At 38.2% G+C, this 25,070-nt stretch overlaps 1 protein-coding gene across 1 annotated transcript in view; it reads right to left on the bottom strand.

Annotated features, from left to right (window-relative positions):
- The window catches only part of TTC39B (tetratricopeptide repeat domain 39B), a 146,506-nt gene that overhangs the window by 4,351 nt on the left and 117,085 nt on the right, over positions 1-25,070 (bottom strand). The window contains exons 10-20 of the mRNA XM_045840566.1: positions 23,929-24,034; positions 22,505-22,570; positions 21,114-21,222; positions 20,494-20,561; positions 20,344-20,403; positions 18,766-18,927; positions 18,046-18,137; positions 14,125-14,251; positions 11,124-11,232; positions 3,005-3,122; positions 545-661 (exon numbers count right to left, since the gene is read on the bottom strand). Coding sequence (XP_045696522.1) covers positions 545-661; positions 3,005-3,122; positions 11,124-11,232; positions 14,125-14,251; positions 18,046-18,137; positions 18,766-18,927; positions 20,344-20,403; positions 20,494-20,561; positions 21,114-21,222; positions 22,505-22,570; positions 23,929-24,034 — 1,134 coding nt within the window. The remainder of the gene's footprint in view (positions 1-544; positions 662-3,004; positions 3,123-11,123; positions 11,233-14,124; positions 14,252-18,045; positions 18,138-18,765; positions 18,928-20,343; positions 20,404-20,493; positions 20,562-21,113; positions 21,223-22,504; positions 22,571-23,928; positions 24,035-25,070) is intronic.

Here is a 25,070-nt window from a genome sequence, read left to right as displayed (position 1 = left end):
CAGAGTCCTGGGAAGATTCAAAGGGCTTCTTCAATTCAGTGGGTCTTTAAGGAAAGGAGATATATGGTTGAATACACCAAGGTCAGCAAATTATTATCAAAATTACAGCCAAATCTGGACACACCCATTGATTGATGGATGGACTAATTGATTTCTCTTCTATGGCTGCTTTCGATACAGTGGAGTAGTTGCAATGGAGACCTTATACTGTAAAGCCAAAAATGCTTACTATTTTTGGCCCTTAACAGAAAATGTCTGCCAACCTCTGATCTAGGATAGACTAGGTTAGATATCTGCCGTACAGAAGCCCACAGTCACAACATCTGTAAAGAGTCACGGAGTCAGGCATTCAGAAGGCTGGAAACAGCACAGTCACAGCAGAAGGCATGGGCATACGCTAAGCGTAAGTTAGCAAAGGTAACATTGTTACTAACTTTCATTCACGGGTTAACTTTTAGGTATGTACATACTGTCACTGTTATTATAACGCTGCTGACCTCCCTGCCACCATGGCAAAGGAGGGAAAGCTGTCCTCACCACTCACCTCGCAGTTTCCAGAGCCTTTACGGCCTTATCAATCTCCCCTTGGCTTTTGTACAAACACGCCAACTCAAACAGAGTAAATGGCACGAGGTAGTGGTCAAACTTCAGTAGCCTTTCACTGCAACAATGAATGAAAAGCAATTAAGTCTTAAGAAGGTCAACAGTAAAAATAAAGAAAAAAAAAGCAAAGCAAGTCTTAACAGAACAAGAAAGGAATCATTCTTTTTCAATATATATATTTCCCCATTTCTCATAAAATAGGTGCTTAGCAGCACTATTATCAGAGAAAAACAGTTGTTTTACAAAGTTTATTCAAAGGATCTCATAAACTATGGCAATAAATAGTATGCTTTTAATATATTAATCTCTTATTTTATTCCTTAATATATACTGGACCAGCATTGAGGATTGTTTATTGCCTCTTAGGTATATGAATACATGCAGATCTTCCAAGATTAATCCTGAAAGGACAAGATCATCCTCCTGAACATAAATGTGTTCCACTTAAAAATAAGAATGCTGAATGCTATACTACTATTTTGCTAGGGTTCACTTCAATTCGTATTGTTAAGTCTTTTAATGCTAAAAAAATGTCAGTAAGAAGTGGTCAATATTTCTGTTTTCAGCAATAATATAAAAACCCTCTGATGACAAAACATCTAGAAGCACTAAAAATGTATGAACAACATATTTTCAAATGCACAGCTCAGCTCACGTGAATGTAAGAAAAACTCTCGAACTGAAAACAAAACAAAACCAGAACTCTGAGTGTGTGTGGGATGCCCAAGCAGCCCTAGGGTCCACCCACTTCAGTCTGAATCACCCAGGGCTTTGAGTTTCAGTGGCCGTGACAGAGATGAAGCCTTGGGGCCACATAGGACAAGGGGTCGGGACTGAGACTTGTGTGTGAGTTGGGGCCCTTGAAAGGTCGCTGCCTCAGAGAAAGGGCAGATTAGGAAACACCCAATCTCTGGCACAGGACGAAAACATGGGCAGTTGGCTCCTTGGCCTGTGCTCTTGGTGGGAAGTGAAAACACATTCCTGTCACTAAATTAATAACCAATAGGCCTGTCCTCACATGAATTTGCAATTTAAATTTACATTGCCCCAAGGATCCAAGAGCCTCTAAGCAATGAGATAAACATGAATGTGGTTCTGGGCTGAAAAGTGTTTGGGTCACCCGGCAGGAAGAAAATCGAAGTGATTTCAGTGAGACTCTTCCTCATTCCTAGTCTCTAAGAGTCTCAAGATAAAATGTCTAAGAAGAAAAACTCAAAATCCAAAATTATAAAACACAAAAGCAAACAGTTCACTATCGTTAAAAAATAGCAAAAAATGTAGTCCTTTTGGTAATCCTTTTGATCCTTGTAAAAACACCAATAAAACAGAACTGAACGGATATGTCCTTAACCTGTTTACTAAAAATAATAAGTGTATTACTTGTTTGGGAAATAGAGATGGTCTTATTCCTCCTTACATAAGAACACCAGTCCTCCTACAGTCTCAGAAAGGAAATGGGTCACCATAGGTGGAGAAGCATATGATGTGGAACAGAGGCTGTCAACTGGCATTCTGGGGCTGTGATCTAGTCAACTGACACTGCTTTAAAAAAATTTGAATCAATATTTAAAATCAGAAGATTTTACATAAAATCCAGAGTCCAGGCTTTTCATGAAAAATTGTAGGGATTATTGCTACTGGGCCTACATTGTACAGAGCAATAACCAATTAGAGCTAAGGATTGGCTGCCTTCTTTAGAGAGAACACATGAGCTCCTGAGTCTACAGTGCCCACCAATCCCTTACTCCTGCCAGCACTTGGTGAGGCGTCTTGTCTGGCCCCTGCAGATGTTTGCACTTATGACTCCAGATATAGAGAAGAAAGCCAGGTATCTGAACCTTGACTCAACTCTCTGTTTAGCAAAGAAGGACACCATCAATGCAGTTAGAGAGGAGAAAAAAACCCTCATGTGTTTACAGGAGAGAAACCTTTTGCCAAACGAGAAGCAGTTATGGTGTTCACCTCATGTCTTTCTTCCCTGCCAAATTATTACCACAATGAGAGCAAGTCTCTTCACTCAACTCTGAATCCCTAGGACATAGTACAGACTCTAGCACACAGTGAGTGCCCAAATATCTGTGGACTAAATAAATGGAAAAACTAATGCAGGAGTCAAGAAAGCATCAGAGGGTCAGCACATTGCTGCCAGAATGTAGTTAGATAGCCGTCAGCTTAGCCATAAATCTAGTTTTGTGTGTCAGCTTTAAACATCAAGTTCAAATGCACAAAGCCATGCTTCCCTTAGATTATAATTTTGTTCTCAAAGAACAGAGAAGACACAACTGGATTCTGTTTCTGGTAACAGCAAGCAAAAGGATAGCAGCAAGAGAAACTACTTTCTCACAGTAATCCCCCGGAAGACACTGTCTGCACTCAGGTTGGTGCCCCTGCTTGTTTTCACCTCTGGATAACGTGACTGAAACACAATTCCGCTTGCAAGGGCCGCTGTAAGTTCTTCAGGCAGCATCCTTTCAGCAGCTTCACCAAGCACTCATCATCCACCGTGTAATCGCTGAAGTCTTACATCAAAACAAACAAAAATAACACACAAAAACAAAAACAGTTTTTTAAAACCTTAATTAAGAGGTAAGAACTGATCATAGCTATTAGGTTTCAGAGGAATCATTTAAAAATAAGGAAAAGATTTTTAGCATTCCCTATGCCTCACTAAACAAAATACAATAAAATTAAATTAATAGAATATTGAATTTACTACATTAGTTTAGTATACTATTTTACTAAGGGTTCACTTCGTTCTCTTAAAACATTTTTTTCAGGGGCTCATACTCTGAGTTATGTGGCCTTAGTAAAACAGCAGAGTATCTGAACTTTAAATAAAGTAAGAGCTTTATTAATTCTATAAAAGTAAAGCCATGAGGAGCAAGAAGGCTGCCTCCTCCTGTGGTTCTGGCTTCTAATTGTGTTGGCTTCATGAGGATGAGGATAGCACTTCCATATGGAGAAGCAGATGGCCTTCTACCCATTAAAAATTCAGGAAGCAGAATGCCCTCTCCAGATCATTATGTTTATAACTTATCAATTCTCCCAGGCTGTGTTCTTTTGGGAGGAAATTATATCATAAAATTAGATAAAAAGGTTCTGAAGTACATGCAGGTACCTCAGGTCCTCACACACTTCTAACTGCTTGGAGCTAATGGAAAGGCTTTCCTTTCACCATTTTCCCTGTGGAAAATGATTCTGCCTCCTACAGCCCAAGGCTGTGGGATATGAAACAGAAGGAGCCATAATGTATGTGACATCTATGTGACAAAGGTAGCCATTTCACATCAACCACTTTTGAATTGAGGGGGTTTGTAAGTTTGGTACAACTAAGAAGTCATTCCAAGACAGACTGGTAAATTATTCACTTCAGGCTATGACAACACAGGAGGGTGGGGGTCAAGGTGAGGGGAGGCCCTGCAAACCAAACTAATGAGGCCCTGGGAGCCTCTCATACTGAAGCCCTCCTGCTTTCAGAACAAACCTCAGAGAACACCACTGGCACATGCTGGTGTTTTAGTGTGCTTGTCTATGGGAGGTTAACGGTGCTACATTAGCAACTAGAAGAGGCCCCTTTTTCCCCAGGTGCCAAAAACAGCTGATAGTCACCTCTCGCTTCCAAGCTCTAATATCTAATAGGTCATTCACCAAGAAAATCACAGATATCAATACCACATTTCCTTTCCTATTACTTAAGGACCATTATTTCTACCAAAAGAAGAAAACCTATTCATGCTTCTAATCATGGATACTCATGGAAAATATGCAATCAAGAAGAAATATGCATTCTAGACATCTTTCAGGCCTAGAACCAAACCCTTAGGGTACATGCTAGATGCTAGTTTTCAGTATCATTTTTATGCATTTTATTGAGTTCTGTGTAGGACTTTCAAGACAGCCTGTGTTATCACAAAACGCTGGCGCTCAATGAATGATGATTTTGCTGAGAAGGGCAGACATAACATCATGCAAAGCTTCAGTACCAGTAAAGCCACATTTAGCTTTTATTTTGATCATGAGTTAAGAATATGGAAAACAGGTCCAAAAACACCAATATTCCTCCAAAAACCTTAGAAAACAAAACCATTTAATCCTTCAGACTACCGAGCACTACTTGTCAGATGATTATTTCTCTTAAAATGTATGTTTATCATGATTCTCCAGCTCATGGGTGATTTCACGGATGAACATTTTAAGTTTCCATTTTACATTCCAAGAAAGCACATTTTCATTACAAAAGCTCTGCACTTAATAAAACAGAGGGTAGGTGGAAAGAAAAGAAATTTGAGGCGCACACTACAAAAATATCTACATTGAACATTTTAGAAGCTAGTTGAATACACCAAAGAAAAATACTGAAAATAGATTTAGAAAGTGAAAAGCCATGAAATGAACAGCACTCTCCCTTTTATGTAACTCTCATGTTCTGCCGTACAATTTCACCAGGCAAGTTAAGCACAACTAAGAGTCAAAAAGAGCTACTGTACTAACTCCTAACTGCATGTTGGAATTTAGTTAGATTTCAAATGAAACGCTAATGGAATTAGCAGCAAACACTGACTCCAGTCATATTACACCAAGTATTTTCCTCTCCTCAAACAGCATTTCTCCTTGGTGTCCAGGACAGCCTCTCAGAACTACGGCACTGTCAGAATATGACGTCAATTGTACACGTTCCCATCTTTTATTTTAAAGACACCTACCAAAGGTAGAAGCAAAAATAGATTCAATTACTAATAAAAAGGTGGTGAGGAAGAGGGGGTAACTTCAGGTTTACAACTTAATTCCATTTTTCAAGTTTGTCCACTTCCCCTCATCCTGAAGGAAAAAAAAATCTAACTACTCAAAGGTCATAAAAACTGGGGCAAGAAGAGATCTGGGTGTTGGGTAATCTTCCTGCATAAAACAATGGACTTGGAAGAAATCATCATAGATTTTATGTGTAACATCTGGCAAAGGGGTTCTTCAGAAAAAAAAAAAAACAGCGTTTTTTACCCAGGAGAAGACATACAAAGACAGAATTTTACGAAATATGGTGTGTGTGTGTCTGAGCTTCCCCTGGTCCTGCTTAAATATCTCTAAGCCTATCATCTCAACATGCCATTAAAAGAGGAAGGAATAGAGGGAGACAGTGTCTTGGTTTTCTAAACCTCTACTGCATTTTACATGCATTGTCTGATACCTATATTACCCCTTGATTTTCCCCCCAATCAATGGAGGGGCAAGATAAACTCAGGGATGGGAGGACAAGGGCCCACTCAAAGGGACCCTTGAAGAAGGGAGAAAACCCAACGGACCTTCAGGGCTTTTTAATATACAAAGGCCCCACTCTGGTGGTACAGTTTAGTCTACACTAAAAGGGTGGACATTCGAACATCAGGATTTATTCTACCAAACCCAAAGCCTTTTCTTTATAGAAAGAGAAAAGCAAGTTGGCCTACTTTTCTGGGAGAAGGAATATACTACAAATATTTCCACTTAATAAAAAGGGATTTTCCTTTACTTTCCAGTTTTCATATATCCACTTATTTAAAAAGTATTCATTTTTCCATTTAGTTTGTGAATATGTGGAAATTAATCATAAATAATTTCCTTAATAGCAGAAACAAATGCTTTCTCTGTCTATCATAATTCTACATCTAGCAGAGAAATCTAAGATTGTTCAAATGAGTAAATTAATGGAAGGGGGTCAAATTAGTTGAACAAAAATGAATACTAATATATTTCCTCAAAAGCCCAAATAGATTTTACAGAAGTGCATTTTGTGAAATCTCATTTTTAAGGTGAACTTACATTTAAATTAAAAATTATGTGACTTTATTTTTCACTCAAAACAAAATATTTTTTCTTCTTGAAATTATTTCACATGAAAAATGGTAAAGGTCACCTCACACTCATTAAGATGACTACCACAAAAACAAAAACAAAGCAGAAAAACAAGTGTCGGCAAAGAAGTAGAGAAATTGGGACACTTGTGCACTGTTGGTGGGAACGTACAATGGTGCAGCTGCTATAGAAAATAGTGTGGTAGTTCCTCAAAAAATTAAAAATAGAAATGTCATATGGCCCAGAGATTCCACTTCTGGGCATATAGCTAAAAGAATTGAAAGCAAGATCTCAAAAAATACATGTATACCCACGTTTATATAAGTACTATTCACAACAGCCAAAAGGTGGAAGTAACCCAAATGTGCATTGATGGGTAAATGGATAAATAAAATGTGGTATATACACTAATGGAAGCATTTAAAAAGAAGGAAATTCTGACATGGTACAACATGGACATACCTTGAGGACATCATGCTAAGTGAAATAAGCCACTTATACGAAGACTCCAGAATAGTCACATTCATAGTAACAAAAAATAAAATAGTGGTTGCCAAGGGCTGGGGGTCAGGGAAATGGGGAGTTATTGTTTAACAGGTATGAGAACGTTCTGGAGACTGGTGGCACAGCCATGTGAACACACTTAGCACTACTGAACAGTATAATAAAAATGGTTAACATGGTAAATTTTATGTGCACTTTAATACTAAAAAAATAAAAATTGAAAAGATACACTTATTTTAAAATAGTTGGGAAGCTTATCACAACTCTAGGCTAATAAAAACTATACAGGAAATATGTCAGTGACAGAACTTCTAGGACAACAGACAAAGAAGTCTGAAATGTCCACACAGTGAGTCTGTAGTCAGTACTTATACATACGCTCCATTGGTTGTCTGTAAAAGAACGAAAACTTTTGACTCCTCTTTCTGATCCCTGTTTCTTGAGACTTCTTATCCGCTTGTTTCCCTGGTGCCCAGAAATCAAAGGGAGTTGTCAGTCTGTGAAGATGAACACTTCAATATTTTGGCTTCTCTACCTCAGCTCCAGCTCGTTAGGGGCTGAAGTGTTATAACTTTTCTGTAAAAGGGGAAGGAAAAGCGGACCATGTTTCTTTATAAAAATGCTGCCTTTAATATGGGTAGGTGACATTATAGTAGTCCCTCCTGACCTGCAGGGCATATGGTGCAAGACCCCCAGTGGATACTGAAACTACAGCTAGTACCAAACCCTGGGTACACCATGTGTTTTCCTATATACATACCTATGATACAATTTAATGTGTAAATTAGGCACAGTGAGAAATTAATAACAATAATAAAACAGAACTATTACACTGTTATGAAAGTTATGTGAATGTGGTCTCTCTCTCTCAGCTGTGCTGTACTCACCCACCTCGTTAGAATGACATGAGATGACATAATGCCTACGCGATGACTTGAAGTGAGGTGGACATATTGGACAAAGGAATAATTCTTGCCTGGGCGGGATGGACCAGGACAGAGCGAGATCTCATCATGCAACTCAGAATGACGTACAACTTAAATTCAAATTCGTACAACTTCGAATTCTTTATTTCTGGAATTTCCATTTAATATTTTTTGAGCCATAATTGACCACAGGTAACAAATTGTAGAAGGCAAAACCACAAATAAAGGAAGATTACTTTATTCACCCTCCACCAACAAATGAGCTTTGCATTGTGACCATTTTTCAATAGTGGAGAACATTCCACTCACCTGGTCTCCCTGTGACCACCAGTTTCTATTTGACAAATGGCTAATGTGGAGGAGTGTCTGTGGCCTCAGAACAGCATTGTTCTTTGTTTTATTGGATTCTTTAACTATCCAGCCTGAAACCTTGACCTTGTTAGCAGAGAAGCCCACTGATTCAGCTTTCATTCTTTCATGTTTCTTCTGATTGATTGGAATCTTAAGCTGGATTTATCTTAAACATGGAAAGCAGCCTAAATGCTCAACAATACTGAAGGAGTTGATTAAATTATAATACATTAACTCCATGGAAAGCTATGAAGCTTTTGAAACCATTGTAGGGGTTCTTTAGCAACAATCAAAAAGTTTATGATAAAAATAAACTACCATATGATCCAAAAATTCCACTGTAAGTATCTATCCAAAGAAAATGAAAACAATAAATCCTACATATATGATCCCATGTTCATTGCATCATTATTTACAATAGTAAAGACATGGAAATAACCTGTGTTCATCAATGGAGAAACCAATTAAGAAAATGTGACACATATATACAACAGAATATTATTCAACCCTAAAAAGAATTAAACTTTGCTATTTGCAACAACATAGATGGACACCTTGAGACCTAAGTGGAATAAATTAGATAAAGATAAATACTGTATAATCTCACTTACATGTAGAATCAAACCCCCGCCCCCATGCTCATTAGATACAGAGAACAGGTAGGTGGTTACCAGGTGTCGGGATGAAGGGGAGGAGAGGTACAAACTTCCAGTGATAAAATAAATAAGTCATGCCCTGACTAGTGTGACTCAGCTGGACATCATCGCCCACAAAGTGGAAAGTCACAAGTTTGATTCCCACTCAGGGCACATGCCTGGGTTGCAGGTTCAGTCCCAGGTCAGGGCACATGCCTGAGGCAACTGATCAATATTTTTCTCTCACATTGATGTTCCTCTCCCTTTTTTTCTCCCTCCCTTCCCCTCTCTCTAAAAATAAATTTTAAAAATCTTTTAAAAAATGGATTTAAAATAGTAAGTCATGGGGATACAATGTACAGCATGGTGACTATAATTATTAAGACTGTATCGCACATTTAAAAGTTGCTAAAAGAGTAGATCTTAAAAGTTATCATCAAAAGAAAAAAAATTTGTAACTATCTATGGTGACAGATACTAACTAGACTTACTGTGATGATCATCTTGCAATGAATACAAATATCAAATTATTACGGTGTACACCTAAAACTACTGTTAATCATACCTCAATTTAAAAAATGTTTATGATGTATTAAATGAAAAAAACTAGACTAATATATGTCTACATACACTACAATTATAACTATAAAAATAAGGCTAGGATGGAATACACAAAACTGTAAATTAATTGTGTTGTAGCAAAAACATGGATGACTTTTCTCATTTTTATCAATTATAATTATGTGTTTATTTCTTAAAAATTGTAAAGAGAGCCTAGGCTGGTGTGGCTCAGTGGATTGAATGCTGGCTAGGAGCAGAGGTGTGTATGTGTGTGTGTGGGCAGGCGGGTGGGGTGGGGGTTGCCAGTTCAATTCCTGGTGGGAGCACGTGCCTGGGTTGCAGGCCAGGTCCCCAGTGGGGGGCGCATAAGAGGCAACCACACATTGATGTTTCTCTCCCTCTCTCCTTCCCTTTCCCTCTCTCTAAAAAAAGATAATGGACAAAATCTTTTTTTAAAAAATTGCACAGAGAACCCTCATTAAACATTTCAGCCTCCTACTGCAACTCCAACTACAAAAGTGACCCAAATGAGGCCCTCATCACTGGGGCCACAGTCACTGACATGTCCCCACTGGGACTGGGTATTGTGCGTGCGGCCAGTGTCCCCTCACAGCCCATCTTTGTCCAGTTAAGAAAAATGAGTTAACCGTTTAACTTCCCCTGACTCTTCCTGAATTTTTATGTCCTTTTCCATGTTTATCACCACAGAAGTTTTCGTTTTACTTCTGTGGTTAGAACAGTCCAGAGGATAAGACCATTATCTTGGCATGTTACCTAAATGATTTGGAGGTTAGCATGTACGGCATGGTTTATCAAAAAAGAAAGCCTCTGTTTAAGACAGAGAAGAACAAAATGTCAGAGCAAGAGAACCTGGGTATTACCTGGTCTGACACCAGTCCCACTGTAAAAAAGACCTGAGGCTCAGAGTGAGGGGGTGCGTTTCCCAGAGTCTCACAACGGCAGGGCTAGGGCTTTAAGCCCAGATCTCCTGATCTGCCTTCTACTAATAGGCCAGCTGCTTCCAGGAAAGGAGCCTCCAAGTCAACTGCAGAGGGGCCTCTGGTACAACCAAAAGTAATGAATGAAAAAAATAAATTGTGATAAGATTTCAACCTGAACACAGTTCTCTGTGTCTGCAAAAACATGACAGCCATGTGAGATCAAAGTGTGGCACACAACGACACACAAACTAAAATCAGAAATGCACACTTTCCTTGTGCTGTTCTAAAGCTTTACTGCCTCCTCCCCTTCACCTTTCTTTGGTAACAGACTTATTAACATATAATTCTCATACCACACAGTTGCACCATTTAAAGCATATGACTCACTGAGTATATCAGAGTTCTACAACCATCACCACAATCAATCTTAGAACATTTTCATCACCCCCACCCCAGTTCTATCTCCCTTGGCAACCACTAATCTACTTTCTGTCTTTACAGATTTCCCTATTGTCAATATTTCATATAAATAGAATCATATATCATGTAGCCTTTTGCAACTGGCTTCTTTCACTCAGCCTAATGTCCCCAAGGCTCACACAGGTTTGCAGCATGGGTTATTCCTCCCTTTGTCTCGATAGCACTCACCCGGACACCTGCAGCCCAGGCTCTTTGTCCCCGGGGTGCACAGAGAGCAACACAGGTAGATGTGCACAGGGATGGAACGGGAGGGTGACAATGGTAAAGATTTCCAGGCTTTTACTTTTCATACTTACTTTCATTTTGTAAATTTGCCTCAGCCTTTTCAATTGTTAACAACAGATTTTCAGAAAGGTCTTTTCTTTTGCCCACTATTGGAAAACCATTCCAGGCATACATCATTTCCTAATGAGAAAGAATGAAAAGCCATTTGCAACTGTGTGAGGTTATTCAATGTCCTTTATGACAGCAAAACTACGAATGTGTATTTGCCTTAATTACTAGGCATCTCATTTGGAGTTTAGTGATATAAATTCCCCCTTGCTCATTTTATTACATGCCATTTGCATTTTATACTGTAAAGTAACTCAATATTATACTATACTATGTTTTTATTGAAAAATTAATTTATTCATTCACTTAACAAATATTTATTAAGCATCTGCTGGTGGTCAATCCTCTTGGAAGATCATCGATTACAGATACAGAAATAAATGTAGTATTTTAAACTGATACCATGAACAAGTCTATTTAATATAAATTCTTGCTATGTTTAAGTAAAGGAAAAGTATTTTAAAATATCTGCCAATTATTTACATAAATTGTTTTCAAGGAAATCACTGGAAATGAAGATAAGAAATATTTTACTGGGCTCAGGTTCTTTTATACCATTAAAATACATGGCAGTCCAGTAATGCAATCCAATATGCAGAAAATATATTCATTCGAAGGCCATATGGCTGAATGACAGCCCTGATAATGTAGACTAATGATTTATCATTGCAAATTAAACTTAATAGGCTAACGGATGAAAATTTTCATTGGACCAAAAGTAAATGTGTTTTTGTTTGAAAATATTTTTCTAATCTTCCTGGTAGTGTAGTTCATATTTTGAAGGACATGAAATAAAGCAGGGTAATTAGTACCTTCTTAGAAATAAATAAATTTTAAAATATAATAAAGATATTATTTGAACAACCTCTGACAGGGAAACAGTGGAAATGAGGAAAATGCATTTGAGTAGAGTGACAACCAAATCATCTTTACTTTGCAGCACTGAGGTTAGACCACAATGACCACACTGTACCCTTTATTTCACACCTAACAGTTTCCTGTTGCTAACAGCATAACAACTAATTCATAACTAATGGAATATTTGTTTTAATTAACGATGACCTCTAAATTTTGTTTTTATTGATGAAATATTTTATCAGAAGAAGGCAAGTAAGCATCTGAGATTTTATGAAAAATACAATTTTGGTAAAATTCCTAGTTACCACAACTCAAGTCAATTGTGCACCTTTAGATGTAGAGAAATAAGTACAGTGAGTTAACCTGCCTTAAGACCCTTAATAATCAAAGCAGGAAATAACTGGCTTATAAGTTCTAAGGCAGAGAGAAGACTGTGGTGCTCTAGAGGATCTTTAGGAAAGTTCTGTGGCACAGAAAGAAAAGGTTTCCAAGCACAAATCAGTGATAGAAATGAATTGGGAATGGAACTAAAAGCTCTATCGGTAAAATGGCAGTAGGTTCCCACATTAGCTGGGAAAGAACATTTGGTCCTGTTTGTGATTTTCTTCTTTTTCTCTGTGCTCAGATATGATTACAGAGTGGTTGTATTTGGTTGCCCACAGGACAGAATATCCTGCCCTGGTGGTGGTGCGCCCTGAGGTTGGTCATCTGATGCAGGGAGCACCTGGGCCTAGGTGCTACATGCCCGCTTGCCAGCTCTTGTTGTCTGGGAAGGGCTGCAGTTTTCTTTCTCATGGCACACATAAATAGCCCCTCTCACTCAATGATCAAACAATAAACAGCCCAGTGAAAAATCAGGGAAGTATATGAACAATTCACAAAAGAAGAAAGAAAAATGAATAAGCACATAAAAAGATGTTTAACTGTACCAATAGGGAAATGCAAATTAAAACAGTAAAACGCTGTTGGTAGAAATTTAAATTGCTTCAGCCTTTTTGGAGGGCAATTTGGCACTGTCAAAATATTAAATGCATATACACTAAACCAGGAATTCCAATTCTAGAAAGCCTTCCCAGAGAATTAAATGTCCATGTACAAAAAGAAGAATGCAGAAGAATAGACACTGTAGCGTGTTTGTAATAGTAAAAACTTGAAAAAAAACTGAATAGCTTTCAAAGGGGAATAAGTGAATAAACTCTGAAATACAAAAAAATAAAACTTTTTAAGAATAAGGAAAGCCCAGTGGAGGACTGCAGAGGCCAGCAAGCAATAAGCAGCTTTCTTGTGCTCTCGGACCACCTATGCAAATCTAAAGCCCCCAAAAGCCACAGTAATTTGATATATTCAGTAATTTTTCAAGAAGTCTTCATTAAGAAAACCTAAGTTGAAATTACAGTTTTTATGAAGTCTAGCCTACACAGTCTAACAACTAAGAAAATGAGAGTGGGCAGGGTGCTGCCAGGTGTAGCAGCCACCAGCCACTCGGGGCTCTTGAGCCCCGGCACTCGGTTCGTCCGAGCTGAGATGGGCTCCGAGAATAAAATACACACCACATTTCAAAGAATTAGTGCAATATAAAAGAATGCAAAGTGTTCATTAAATGTTTGTTGATTATGTGTCCAAAGAACAACATTCTGTATATACTGGATTAAACTAAACACTTTGCAATCGTTTTCATGTTCCCTGTTCCTGTTTAGTTTTTCACCTTTTCATTTTTAATGTGGCCTCTTAGGAAAGATAAAATTACATATGTGGTTTGCATTACAATTAAACTCAATTTCAATTAATTCAAGTCACCTCATTCTACCTGAATCTCCTTATCTATAAAATGTGGCTACAAAGAGAAATTACCCTCAGAGTTACTGTAAGAATTAAATAACATATTTTTAAATAGTCTTTATCATAGTGTGTAGAACATACCAACTAGTCAAAAAACATTTGCTGTAATATTTGTTTTTTGTTATTTATGAATGTTCACCTTACAGACACACTTACAATGGTTTTTAATGGAGCTAAACTTCACAAGGAAAGTTTTAATACTCCCTGCTGCTAAGAATAGACAATTTACTTCTAAAACACAAACAGTAAATAAATAAAGGTAGATACCAGAGCAGGCAAGACAAGCTTCACAGGTGCAGGCAACAAGGAGGAGTAACGTCGAGCCTTCCTCACAGCAAACTTCTCAGTAGGAATAGATTTCCCAGCAATTCTCTGCTTCAAGCTGTCCACCTGTCTGTGAAGAGCCCCAGCCCCAGCGAAAGGCCATTAGAACACAGACACTAGCTACCCCTGTGGTGTTCACACTGTGTTCCCCAGACCAGCAGCATCAGCAGCACCTGCAAACCTGTTCCAAATGCAAATTTTCAGGTTCCACCCAAACCTAATGAATCAGCAACTCCTGGGGCTGGGCCCAGCAATCTGGATTTTAATGAGTCTGCGGGTGATTCTGATGCATGCTCAAGTTTGAATACTACCGTCTGCCACATATTTCCTTCTATTTAACTTAGTCAATGTCTTGACCTATCAAACACAGAAAAAAAAATCTAGATATAAAATTGGCAAGTTCCATAAGTCAGCAGGAAAGCCTCCAAAGCATTTACTTATGTCATGAATACTCAGAGAGAGGTATGAGAATATACTGGTATATTTTTTATTCCCATCTGCAAGTATGACACTGAAGTTACAATAAAGTAACACGGCTCAAAGGATAACTGTCAGTTAACATATAATTTGAGAAAATGTTTCCTAAGCATATGTGACTGTGAAAATAACCAGCTAAGGACAGACACCGTGTTCACAAACTCCCTCTCACGACTCGAAGGAATTGCAGTTACGAAGCACACAAGCACACAGACGTGACAGCAAGACGGGGAGACAGTTCCCACAGTGCCTACCTGAAGCACATAAATTTGTGAGTGCATCAAACACGTGGCTGAGAAAGAATTCACGAAAACAAAAAGATGAAACAAGAGAAAAAATAGTCCAAAATATGAGGATGAGATTGTGCTAGATAATTTGGGGGCACAATTGGGGGATAAGAATTTTAACTAGAATGCCCACGATTTGATGTTCATTAACCTCAGTGGAAGAGGCAACGGGAATATAAGGTTGGGAGAAGAGGTCAGAAGCATGCACTGGACACAAAACCTCCTGGTTTAATGATCACGGAGAGTGTGTGAAGAAAGCATTCATTTGGGGACTCTCCTGTCATTGTCCCAACAAATTAGATGTGGACAGCAGACCACAGCAGACCTCAGGCTTTCTCCTAAAAATAAGATGGCTTACATGTTTCACAGAAGTTGTTTTGATATAGAAAAAAACAACATATTCTGAAGTGGAGGAAAGAGAGGGAATGTAAAAGTTTCAATGTATCTTAATATCCCACTCTATTGCATTAGTTGTTCATGGGAAATGAGAAAGTACACTCGACCAGTAAGAAGTAGCATTTATCATACCATTGCTTCTGCTGATGTTGACACTAGAGTTAGTAAACATGGTCCTGTTTTCACACAGAGCTTTTAGAAAGGAGATGAAAAAATGGTTCTGGTCATACCTTCAAATTTGTTCTGATAATTCTTAAGGTTAACCTAAGATCTTATTTCTCATAATGTGGTCACAGAAAATTACAGTCCATTTAAATAGTTTTGTCATCAATTATATTTGAAGAAGGCGGTACGGTTTCTCCATTCCTCAACTCTCTCATCCCCAGCGGTCATCTGCTTACTGCCACAGCTACCCACCCTTGTGGTCTTATCGTAGGTCACTTGATCACCTGTGACTTTTCTCCCTCAAAGCATGAATTCGAGCATACCACCCTTTGAACATCATTCTCCTCATTCTAACTTGGCTGTATAATAAGACCTCAGGTCATCTGCCCTTCAAGTTTCTCCCAATCCAGCAGTCTCTTTTGTTCTCCCAGTCCCTTCATATCGCTGCTAAGATTGCCCTGTCTTTTACTCCTTCTGGTCTATGTCCTATGTCCTTGTCCACTGCCTTGTTGCTGCACTAATTTGGTGAAAACCCAACCCAGAATGAAGCTCACTGTCCACCCTCCCTGCACCTACACTGACAGCATATCATCGTAACTATAAATTCATCCAAACCAACTTCAAATGGGCATTGCCACTTGTCATTCCCACCCCGTCTCTCAGCACTTCACTGTCTCACTCTGTAACAGTGACTTCAAACATTCTCCATCCTCCTCAAACCTCCAGCCTGTTCCCTTCTCTTTCACTCTCAACAGAAAACCCTGCCTCGTACATCATAGAGAAAAACAGAAGCTCTGAGGTAGGAAGACCTCCATAGCCTAATACCCATGAGCTCTGCACATATTCTCTACTCCCTCCCTTCTGACACGTCAGTGCTTTGGATTCTATCTGCTCCTGCCTTCTCAGGAACCTTACAAATACGAATTGTTCCATTTCTCACTTGCATGTGCAACTTCTCTATGTCAGCTGGATCCTTCCTAGTGGTTTTCAGAATGCGCTGATCTCTCCCATTAAAATATACTAATATTAAATCTCCCTCCAACTCTCTCCCTCCCCTTTACACTCAAAGTTGTCCAGTTATATTTATTCTCAATTCTCATTCATTCTTTAGCCAACTCCAATCTGATTCAATCTGATTTCTACCTCCATTCTATTACTTATTCAGCTCCTGCTAGGGTTAGCAATAATCTCTGTGTCACTAAATATACACTTTGTCTTATTTTTAAATGGAATTCTTGTTCTGTGGGATGTTTTGAGTACTCCTTGAAAATTCTTTTCCTTTGACCTATATGTAGACACATGTAGCATCACGATCTCTCAAGTATCACCACTGTTTTAGTTCTTTAAGTGCGCAGTGCTCCTTGCTGCAGCAGGGTCCCCTCACAGGCTGCTCCCTCGGTCTGAACCCACATCACAGCAATTCCCCACTGCCTCTTGCAGCTTCTGCTGTGCTTCCAACATCCTCTCAACCATCATTCCTCCTATGCTCTTGTACATACCTCTTCTCCCATTGGGGAGGGAAGGGACAGTGGGTAGTATCAGTGATGCAAGCACTATTGGTTTCTGACTTGCTAACTGGTGGTCACAATCACTGAGAGAAAGAACACTAGGTTGCTAGAGAAGGCTGAGCATGATGAGTTTAAAATGTTTTGACATATCCAAGTAAAGGTGGCAAATGGGAGATAGGTACAGGGAGGTTCAGAGCTCAGTCATGAAGTCTAAACTAGAGAAATAAATTTGGCTGGGATGAGACTTCCTAATGTATAGACTCTGACCTTTGAAATAAAAAGCACCAACATTTAATAGCTGGTTAAAGTAGGATGGGCCTACAAAGATACTAAGAAGGAATGATGAGAGAAGTATGAGGGGAAAAAAATCAGTCATGTATTGTAATATTGCAATAGTTTGTGTGATTACTTCACTATGTCTAGTCCCACTACAAGATTATAAACTCTACACGGACTGAAGCCACACCTATTTATTCAGCACCTAACACAGGACTCTTTGCACAGCACATGCTCATCAAACAGGTTATGGATGGATGGATGGATGGATGGAGGGAGGGAGGGAGGGAGGAAGGGAAGCAGGGAGACTGGTCTAAACAGAGTTAAACAGATTACTTCACAGAAGAGCTTACCAGAATCTTTGACACACTAATGAAAACTAAGGATATGGTATACTGTATTTCTTAAGTTTATCTGATCACAGAACACCTTTGATTAACAGCAATAGTTAACATCTTTTGCTAACAATACCATTTTAGTAAACTCTTCAAAATGTAGTAGCAAAGCCCCCAAACAAAACAAAAAATAATGTGTTCTCAAAATCCCCAATCACACCAGCATATCTGCATAATCTTGCTAAAAGGATGGCATTTTCACTCTTAGCTAAATATATTTTTTGAGAGTTCTTGTATCAAGTAAGTAGATAAAGAAATATGAAGGTAAAACATGGGAGAGCACTAAGAAAAAAATAAGATGTATTTGTGTCCTCCTCTATATATTCAAGGTCTTGGTTATAGAAATAGTGTACTGCTTACCTGAATAAGGTTACCACATTCTCATTAGTTGCTGCTACATCCTCCTCCGGAAGCATACTCAAAATTGCAGCTTTCAAGAACACATATGTTGCCTTGAGGAAGAGAAAAACAGCATCTAGTTACAGAAGATCTCTAGGTACATGACATTTCTACCTTGCAATCAGGAATGACCTACAAATCTTCCAGATAAATTACTTAAGAGGCATCAAAGAAATAAAAGAAATAGAAGTCTTATATTCCCTGTCCCATCTGAGATTAACACTTTTCACTTAATTCTGACCATTTTCCTGTTACACAACTATTGTGATCATGGTGAGAAAACAGACAAAATGAACAAGAGATCATTACCTCACTCTTCCCAACTTTTTACAAACAGATCAGAATCAATGTTAATTATTATGAAAACCTTTGTCATCAGGGCATTGGAAAGTCTACAAAAAATTATCAAAGCCATCGATATTTAATAACTTTTAAATATAAGCACAGTTAATCTTCAGAGGTAAAGCCTCCATTGAAAAGGACTCTTTGGATGGCTTTAAAATCACACAGTGCTGAGGATAGTAGTTATAAACAAGAGGAACTGAATGCACATTTCCTCCTTTGACAGATCTCTAAGTCGAGAAAATCATGTTGATGTCATACTATTGAACAAACAGTCCTAGTAAGTCCTGTGTACTTACTGGCAAATAGATTGACATTAATAAAAGCACTGCACTCTACCTTGGACCATTTACTCTCTTTGCAAAGCAGGTCTGAATAGTAATACGCCTTCATCCAGTTTTGCTGGAATATATTAATCCACATCAGCTCCCAATAACAGAGATGGTGAAACTGTTTCCATTCTTCTTGAACTGAAATGCATTTCCGAAATACCTCTTGTGCCTATAAGTCAATTGCATAAAGCTGATCATCCAGATATAACACAAGGAAATAATAACCTAATGGGAAAATACATAAAATACTTTATACAAAAAGAACAAAATCACCACTCATTAAATCACTCATTATGATGCTATGTTCCTTTCTTTACGTGCAATGATACAGTTAATTTCTTCCCCTTTGTTTAACTTTATGAGGGGGTCCTGAAGCTTTATGATGTGGGAATAAAGATGAAATATAGAAATAAAATGTGCAAGTCCTTTAAGAAAAGACTGGTGATAAACATCAGAAGTTTCAGAGGGCAAAATATACCTTAAACAAAGTTAAAGGCAATGAACAGACTGGGAGAAGATATTACCATCTACATAACAGGCAAAGAACCCTCATCACATGACAATTTTATCAAATCTTCTAGAAAATGACAAAAAACTTAATGGGAAAATTGTCAAAAATGAATAAGCAAATTAGAAAGATATACAAGTAACAAATGTACATATAAAGAAATTTGTAAACTAAAAAATTTAAACTTAAAAACTAAATTATCATTTTTCAGCCAAGATAGTGGCAAAAATAAAACAGAAAATGTCCAGAGTGGGCAAAGGGCACTGGAAACAAGTTTTCTTACATCTTTGTAAGAGTTTAAGTGAAACAGTCTTAAGTTAGGAAGCAATCTGTCAGAATTTACCAAAATACAAACATCTTTGACCTAAAAACCCTAATGATCAGAATGTCACACACACACACATTTATACACAGAAATATCCACATAATCATGTTTATGACTGCACTGCTTACGGCCACCAAATTTCTAACAACAGTGGACTGCATTTAAAAGTGCAGTGCATCCATCCCATGTAATGGAGCCCAGCCATCAAAAAGAATGAGTGAAATTTAGATACACTAACCTGGAACGAAACCCAAGGTACATTTTAAGTAGAAAAATAAGTAAATCAAAGAAAAATACATGTTTGATCCCATTTGTACAGAAGAAAATTGTTCCTGAGAAAATTTATATAAAAGGCTATTCATCTTCTTAAGGGAATTAGTAGACAGTTTCCTTCGATGGGGAGCACACACGTAGTACAGTGAGGCTGTATCTTATGCAGGGCCAGATTCCAAAGACAGCATTCAACATGGAAATGGAAAATAGTCTTTTGAAAAATCCCTAAAAAGGTCCACCTGTATTTTGCATACTCTACTGTGAACTGTTTCATGTACTTTATGTGTAAATATAGACTATAACCAGTAATCTACGACATATAATACAATAAACATACAACATTTAATTTTGGCTTTTTAATTACAGGTTTTTTCTGTTTCTGTCAAGTGCATACAGCTGAATTTACTTACGTTGAAGGAGTATGTGATACAACTCTACCATACAAACAACTCCCCAAGTGACTGCCGCAAATAAATTACCTTTTCCACATTCCCTTTCAGCAGCTCTATTCGGGCGTGATAAAACAACATAAGCGAGCCCTATGAAGAAAGGAAGAGAACAGACTGCTCAATAATCAGCCCTGGCTGATGGATTATGGTTGAAACACATGCTTGCAGTTCAAGGCGTACATTTGGAAACTGCTGGAGGAAGGGTGCAAGGAGACTCTCCGCTTCCACAAGGTTCACCTCTCCTGTGCCTACAAATTTAACAGAAAAGCCTCAGTATTCATGAAACATGGTAGATACTTATAATTAATTCTCTAAATTTCATTAAAGTACAGCAAAGCCCTATTCATCAAAAAGGTGAAAACTGTTATTTTGTCATTTTTACATTTGGAAAATAAAATAAGTTTTATATGCAACTTTCATTTAGGAAAGCTCTACAATTCTTAAGAATGGAGGTGGCTGTCTTAGATTCCTAACTGGAATTCTGATTTTAATAGCAATATTAACTTATTTTAGCCCAAAATTTAATGTAAAAAGAAGTCTAATATGATGATGCTAAAATAGATCACTTTAAACAAGTTTCACAGAATTTTTTAGCTAAGAACAAATAAAAAAATTTCAAAGAAAGAAACCCTCCCCCAACAAATATTACCATAACAAATGTCACTATTTCCCATCTTTATTCATAAATAAATAAGTAAATAAACAGATGTAGATTACTAGTGCTTACTTATCTAAATTTTTACTGACTCAGATAAAAGATAATCAGATGTCCATGACATAAAATGTAATGCCGTACTCACCAAGTATAAGGGAGATATAAGTGTGAAAAGATAATATAGTTAAGCAGCACAGTGAGGACCGCATGCTTCTTCCGGATGCACCTTCCCGTAGCTGCAGGAGGCCCAGTTCCTGAGGGGTTAAATGCAGTTTGGAATGTGAAGAGCATGACTGAAAAATCATATTCCAAAACTTCTAGTTCGTTATTCCAAAATGCTAGTTTGTTTATCCCCACCCTCCAAGAAAATGGGTTTATTTCTCAAGAGCTTAGAAAAGTCATAATTCCTAACTAGGCAAAAAACACTCTCACAAATTCTTTTATATCATGATTCTAGGGAAAGAAAAAAAGCAGAGCTCATTTTATGGAAATGCTGTATTTCTCTGATACAAACATTAATGTATTAAAGCATACTGAGGATCTAAATGGAAGGCACTGTGTGGGTATGAACAAATATGGTTCTATGTCTTCGAAGACCTTTCCATCAAATAGATAAGACAGTATAAGAACACATGATTTTATTAGAATATACTGTCACATGAAAAATGAATGGTCAATGGGAAGGGTAATCATTAAATACAGAGTCTGAACAGAAAGAACATAACATGTAGAAATCAGCATAAATACAGAATAGCTTATGAAGAACATGGACAGTAAAATAAAGGAGGGAAAAAATTACAGGTTCTTGTCCATGTTCTAACTCATTTCTTAAAACCTGCTCTCTTAACTAACAGGGACAGCAATAAGGCAACTCTGGCAATAGCATATTGAGTATTAAGAGTAATAAATGTTATACACTACAAAAATAACCACACTGAGCAAGACTCATGGAAAACAAATTTCCTTGCTTAGTTTTATAGTACAGCTAATAAAAACAAGGAATCCCAAAATACTGCAACTATGCTTGATCCATGAGAGTTACAAAATGTTAGACTTGGAAATCTAGCCAATTTCCTGGTTTTAGAGAAGACTGCGGCGGTGCACAAATGCTAAGGAAGTCAATTCAAACCACACAAGTGTGCTCCAGGTCCTCCAAGTGGCAATACAGGGTGGGCAAGAACAGGCTCACCACTGTGAGTAGGCGAAGCACCAGGTTTGTTCTTGCATTATTATTATTTGTTACTGTATTATTTTCCATACAAACAACTGTAAACCTACTTTTGCCCCACCCTGTATTAGTAAAACAAAAGTTTTCATCCCAGATTTTAGGTAACAAAGACAAAACATTTTCACTTTCAGTAGAAAAATCATCTCTAACTCCTGAAAAATATGATCAAGGACCAATGGCTTTTCCTTGTCCTGCAAACGAACTGCCCACAGCTGTCATGTTTGCCATGAGTACATGCTGCATTACTCCAATATTCAATAAATACTGTTATCTTTGCTGCTAAAGTTAAAGTAAAATTAAATCTGTACCCTATTTCCAGAAAATCCTATAAATTCTAGTAGTCTGATGATCCGTGCTGGTAAAAGGGACAGCATCTGTAAGAAAAAATACAAATGCACTTACATGTCAGTGACTCTAACTGCAGATAAATGCTAAACTCCAAACAGAAAGTTTAATCATTCAATAATATAAGAAATTAGAACCAAGTTTAAATCATTAGACATGTCTCAATCATAACATATGGCACATGTTTAATAATTACTTGTGAATAATTTAATACAGCTAAAACAATAACCTAAAAAAAAGTATAAAGAAAAACCTGGCCTTTTCAGCATGCACTAAAGAATTCTTGCCCCTTTCATGTGTAAGGATGAAATGATGAGAAGGCAATTCCTCAGTGCCCACCTTTCCAAACAAGGTTTCTTTGTTTGGAAAGCCAAGTCTGTGGTGCCTGCAGGCCATGCATGCAGCACAGCCCGAGTGGACAGCTGCAGCACCACACACCTGTCTGAAACCCACGTCCCTGCAGAGTCGGGGGAAAGGGAAATCCTCCCTGGCCGTGCAGAACTTGGAGCACTGCGCCTGGTTGTCCGCTTTGCTCAGAGGAGAAACGGCCATAGGTGTGATTATATACTGACTCACGGGCTGTAGCCAATGGTGTGTGGTTGGATGGTCAGGGATTTGGAAAGAACATGATGGGAAAACTGACAACGAGGAGGTCTCGGGAAGAGGTGTGTGGAGAGACCTCTCTGAGAAGGCAAAACACATGAAGATATTTGTGTCCCATCTGAATGTTCACTAAAGGCTTACCTCAGCAGAGGACTTTAATATGTAGGCAGACAGGGCAACCCACTCTGTGGACAGTAGTCTGTCTCTTTGCTCAGCCACCTCTGTCAGCACCCAAAGGGCTCATGAACAAAGTGGCCATGGTGGCATACACTCTTGTGCACACAACTCCCTTCACCAGTTTATTTTCTCAAGAATTCCAGTCCAACCTCAATACAATTTCAAAATCTCTACTATATCACAATTCGACAGATATCTACTCAAATGCTTCATCTCCCCTCAAGCATCAAAACCATCCCTCAAGTTGCATCACTCCTTCCCCGATTTTCAATTCCAGAGCCACCACTGTTGTGGCAACATGACCTCAGATGTGGAAATGAAACTGCATTCCAAGCTCCTTACTATAAAAAAATCAGTACTAGTCCATTCAGGGTGCCGTATGCTTCCCTTGCTGTACAATCCAAACCATTCTGAGCATGTGCTGGACTTCACAGCAGACGCCAACCAAATCCCCACTGGCTCACAGCAAAAGGAAACCCCACGCTGGCCACTTACCAACCAAACCCAGACAGGGATTCAGGGTGAGGTTCAAATGCAGTACGGAAGGCACTGAAAACCTATGATTCTCTTGCAAAGGGTGCTGGTTGATATGTAATTATTTACTTACCAGATTAAAGGTCCCTATTCCAAGCTTGACACCCCCTTCAAACTCATAGAAGAATTGTTGCTCAGCTTTGTTCTTCTGAATTATATGCAGGAGAGAAAGGCATTCCCTGGATTGAAGAAAAGAGTTGTAGCATAAGTTTACCATGACTCTCAAAACTATTGTTAAGTCGAATTTCACATTACACACCATAAAATAATTGTCATTAAGCCAAAATGTTAGAAAAAATTTAAAGGGATGTTGTCCTGAGTTTTACTCTTAAGATTTCTGGGTATTATCATTAAGGGAAAATAACACACCCATTTCTACATTGTTTATCAGGATCTATCCTTCCAGCCTTAAGGCAAGAGAGGGTTCAAACACCAGCAAGTATGACTCAGGACATCGGACCCAGGACTGGGATCTCACAGCCTCCCAGTAATGTGACAGAGGGACTTCCTGGGTGTGGTCCAATCTCAGCTGCTGTGCACACTTCAGCTGCCCAAGTAACTTTCACTGAGTAACTGAGATGCTACTGACAAAAAACATGAGTTTCAGTGTGTTCTCCATGGTCTCAAGGAGACCAAATAAGTTAGAGCTCTAACTAGGAAAGACAGAAAGAGGAAACCAAATTCCATCACAATGGCTCCATCTGTCCTCTTAATTTTCCCTGTTCTATCCAAGCAAACCTTCCTGATTTCTCACTTTAATATCCTTTCTATGCATTTCTCCCTTTTCCTTCACATCTTCAAAACAGAAATGCAAATTAAACACAATGACAAATATATAAAAATAATAACCAAAAATTGCTTATCAAATTGACAAATATATATATAAATGCCAAATATATATATATATGTAAATTTGATAAATATATATTTTATAAGATTTTATTTATTTTTTACTTTTAGAGGGGATAGGAGGGAGAAAGGGAGAGAAACATCAATATGTGAGAGAAACATTGACTGGTTGCCTTATGCACAACCTGGCCCACAACCCAAGCATGTGCCCCTGTGGGGAATCAAACCAGCAACCTTTCAGTTCACAGGCTGGCACTCAATCCACTGAGCCACACCAGCCAGGGCAACAAATATATTTTTTTAGTGTATTAAGAAATAATCAGATATTATATATCATCTGACGTGATATAATTATAAAGCCAGCAC

Source organism: Phyllostomus hastatus, unplaced genomic scaffold (assembly GCF_019186645.2).
Source record: "Phyllostomus hastatus isolate PE091 unplaced genomic scaffold, TTU_PhHast_1.1 phas_contig_34, whole genome shotgun sequence".
Taxonomy (NCBI): Eukaryota; Metazoa; Chordata; class Mammalia; order Chiroptera; family Phyllostomidae; genus Phyllostomus; species Phyllostomus hastatus.
The sequence above is the reverse complement of the archived record's forward strand: the minus strand, read 5'-3'. Positions and strand labels throughout refer to the sequence as shown.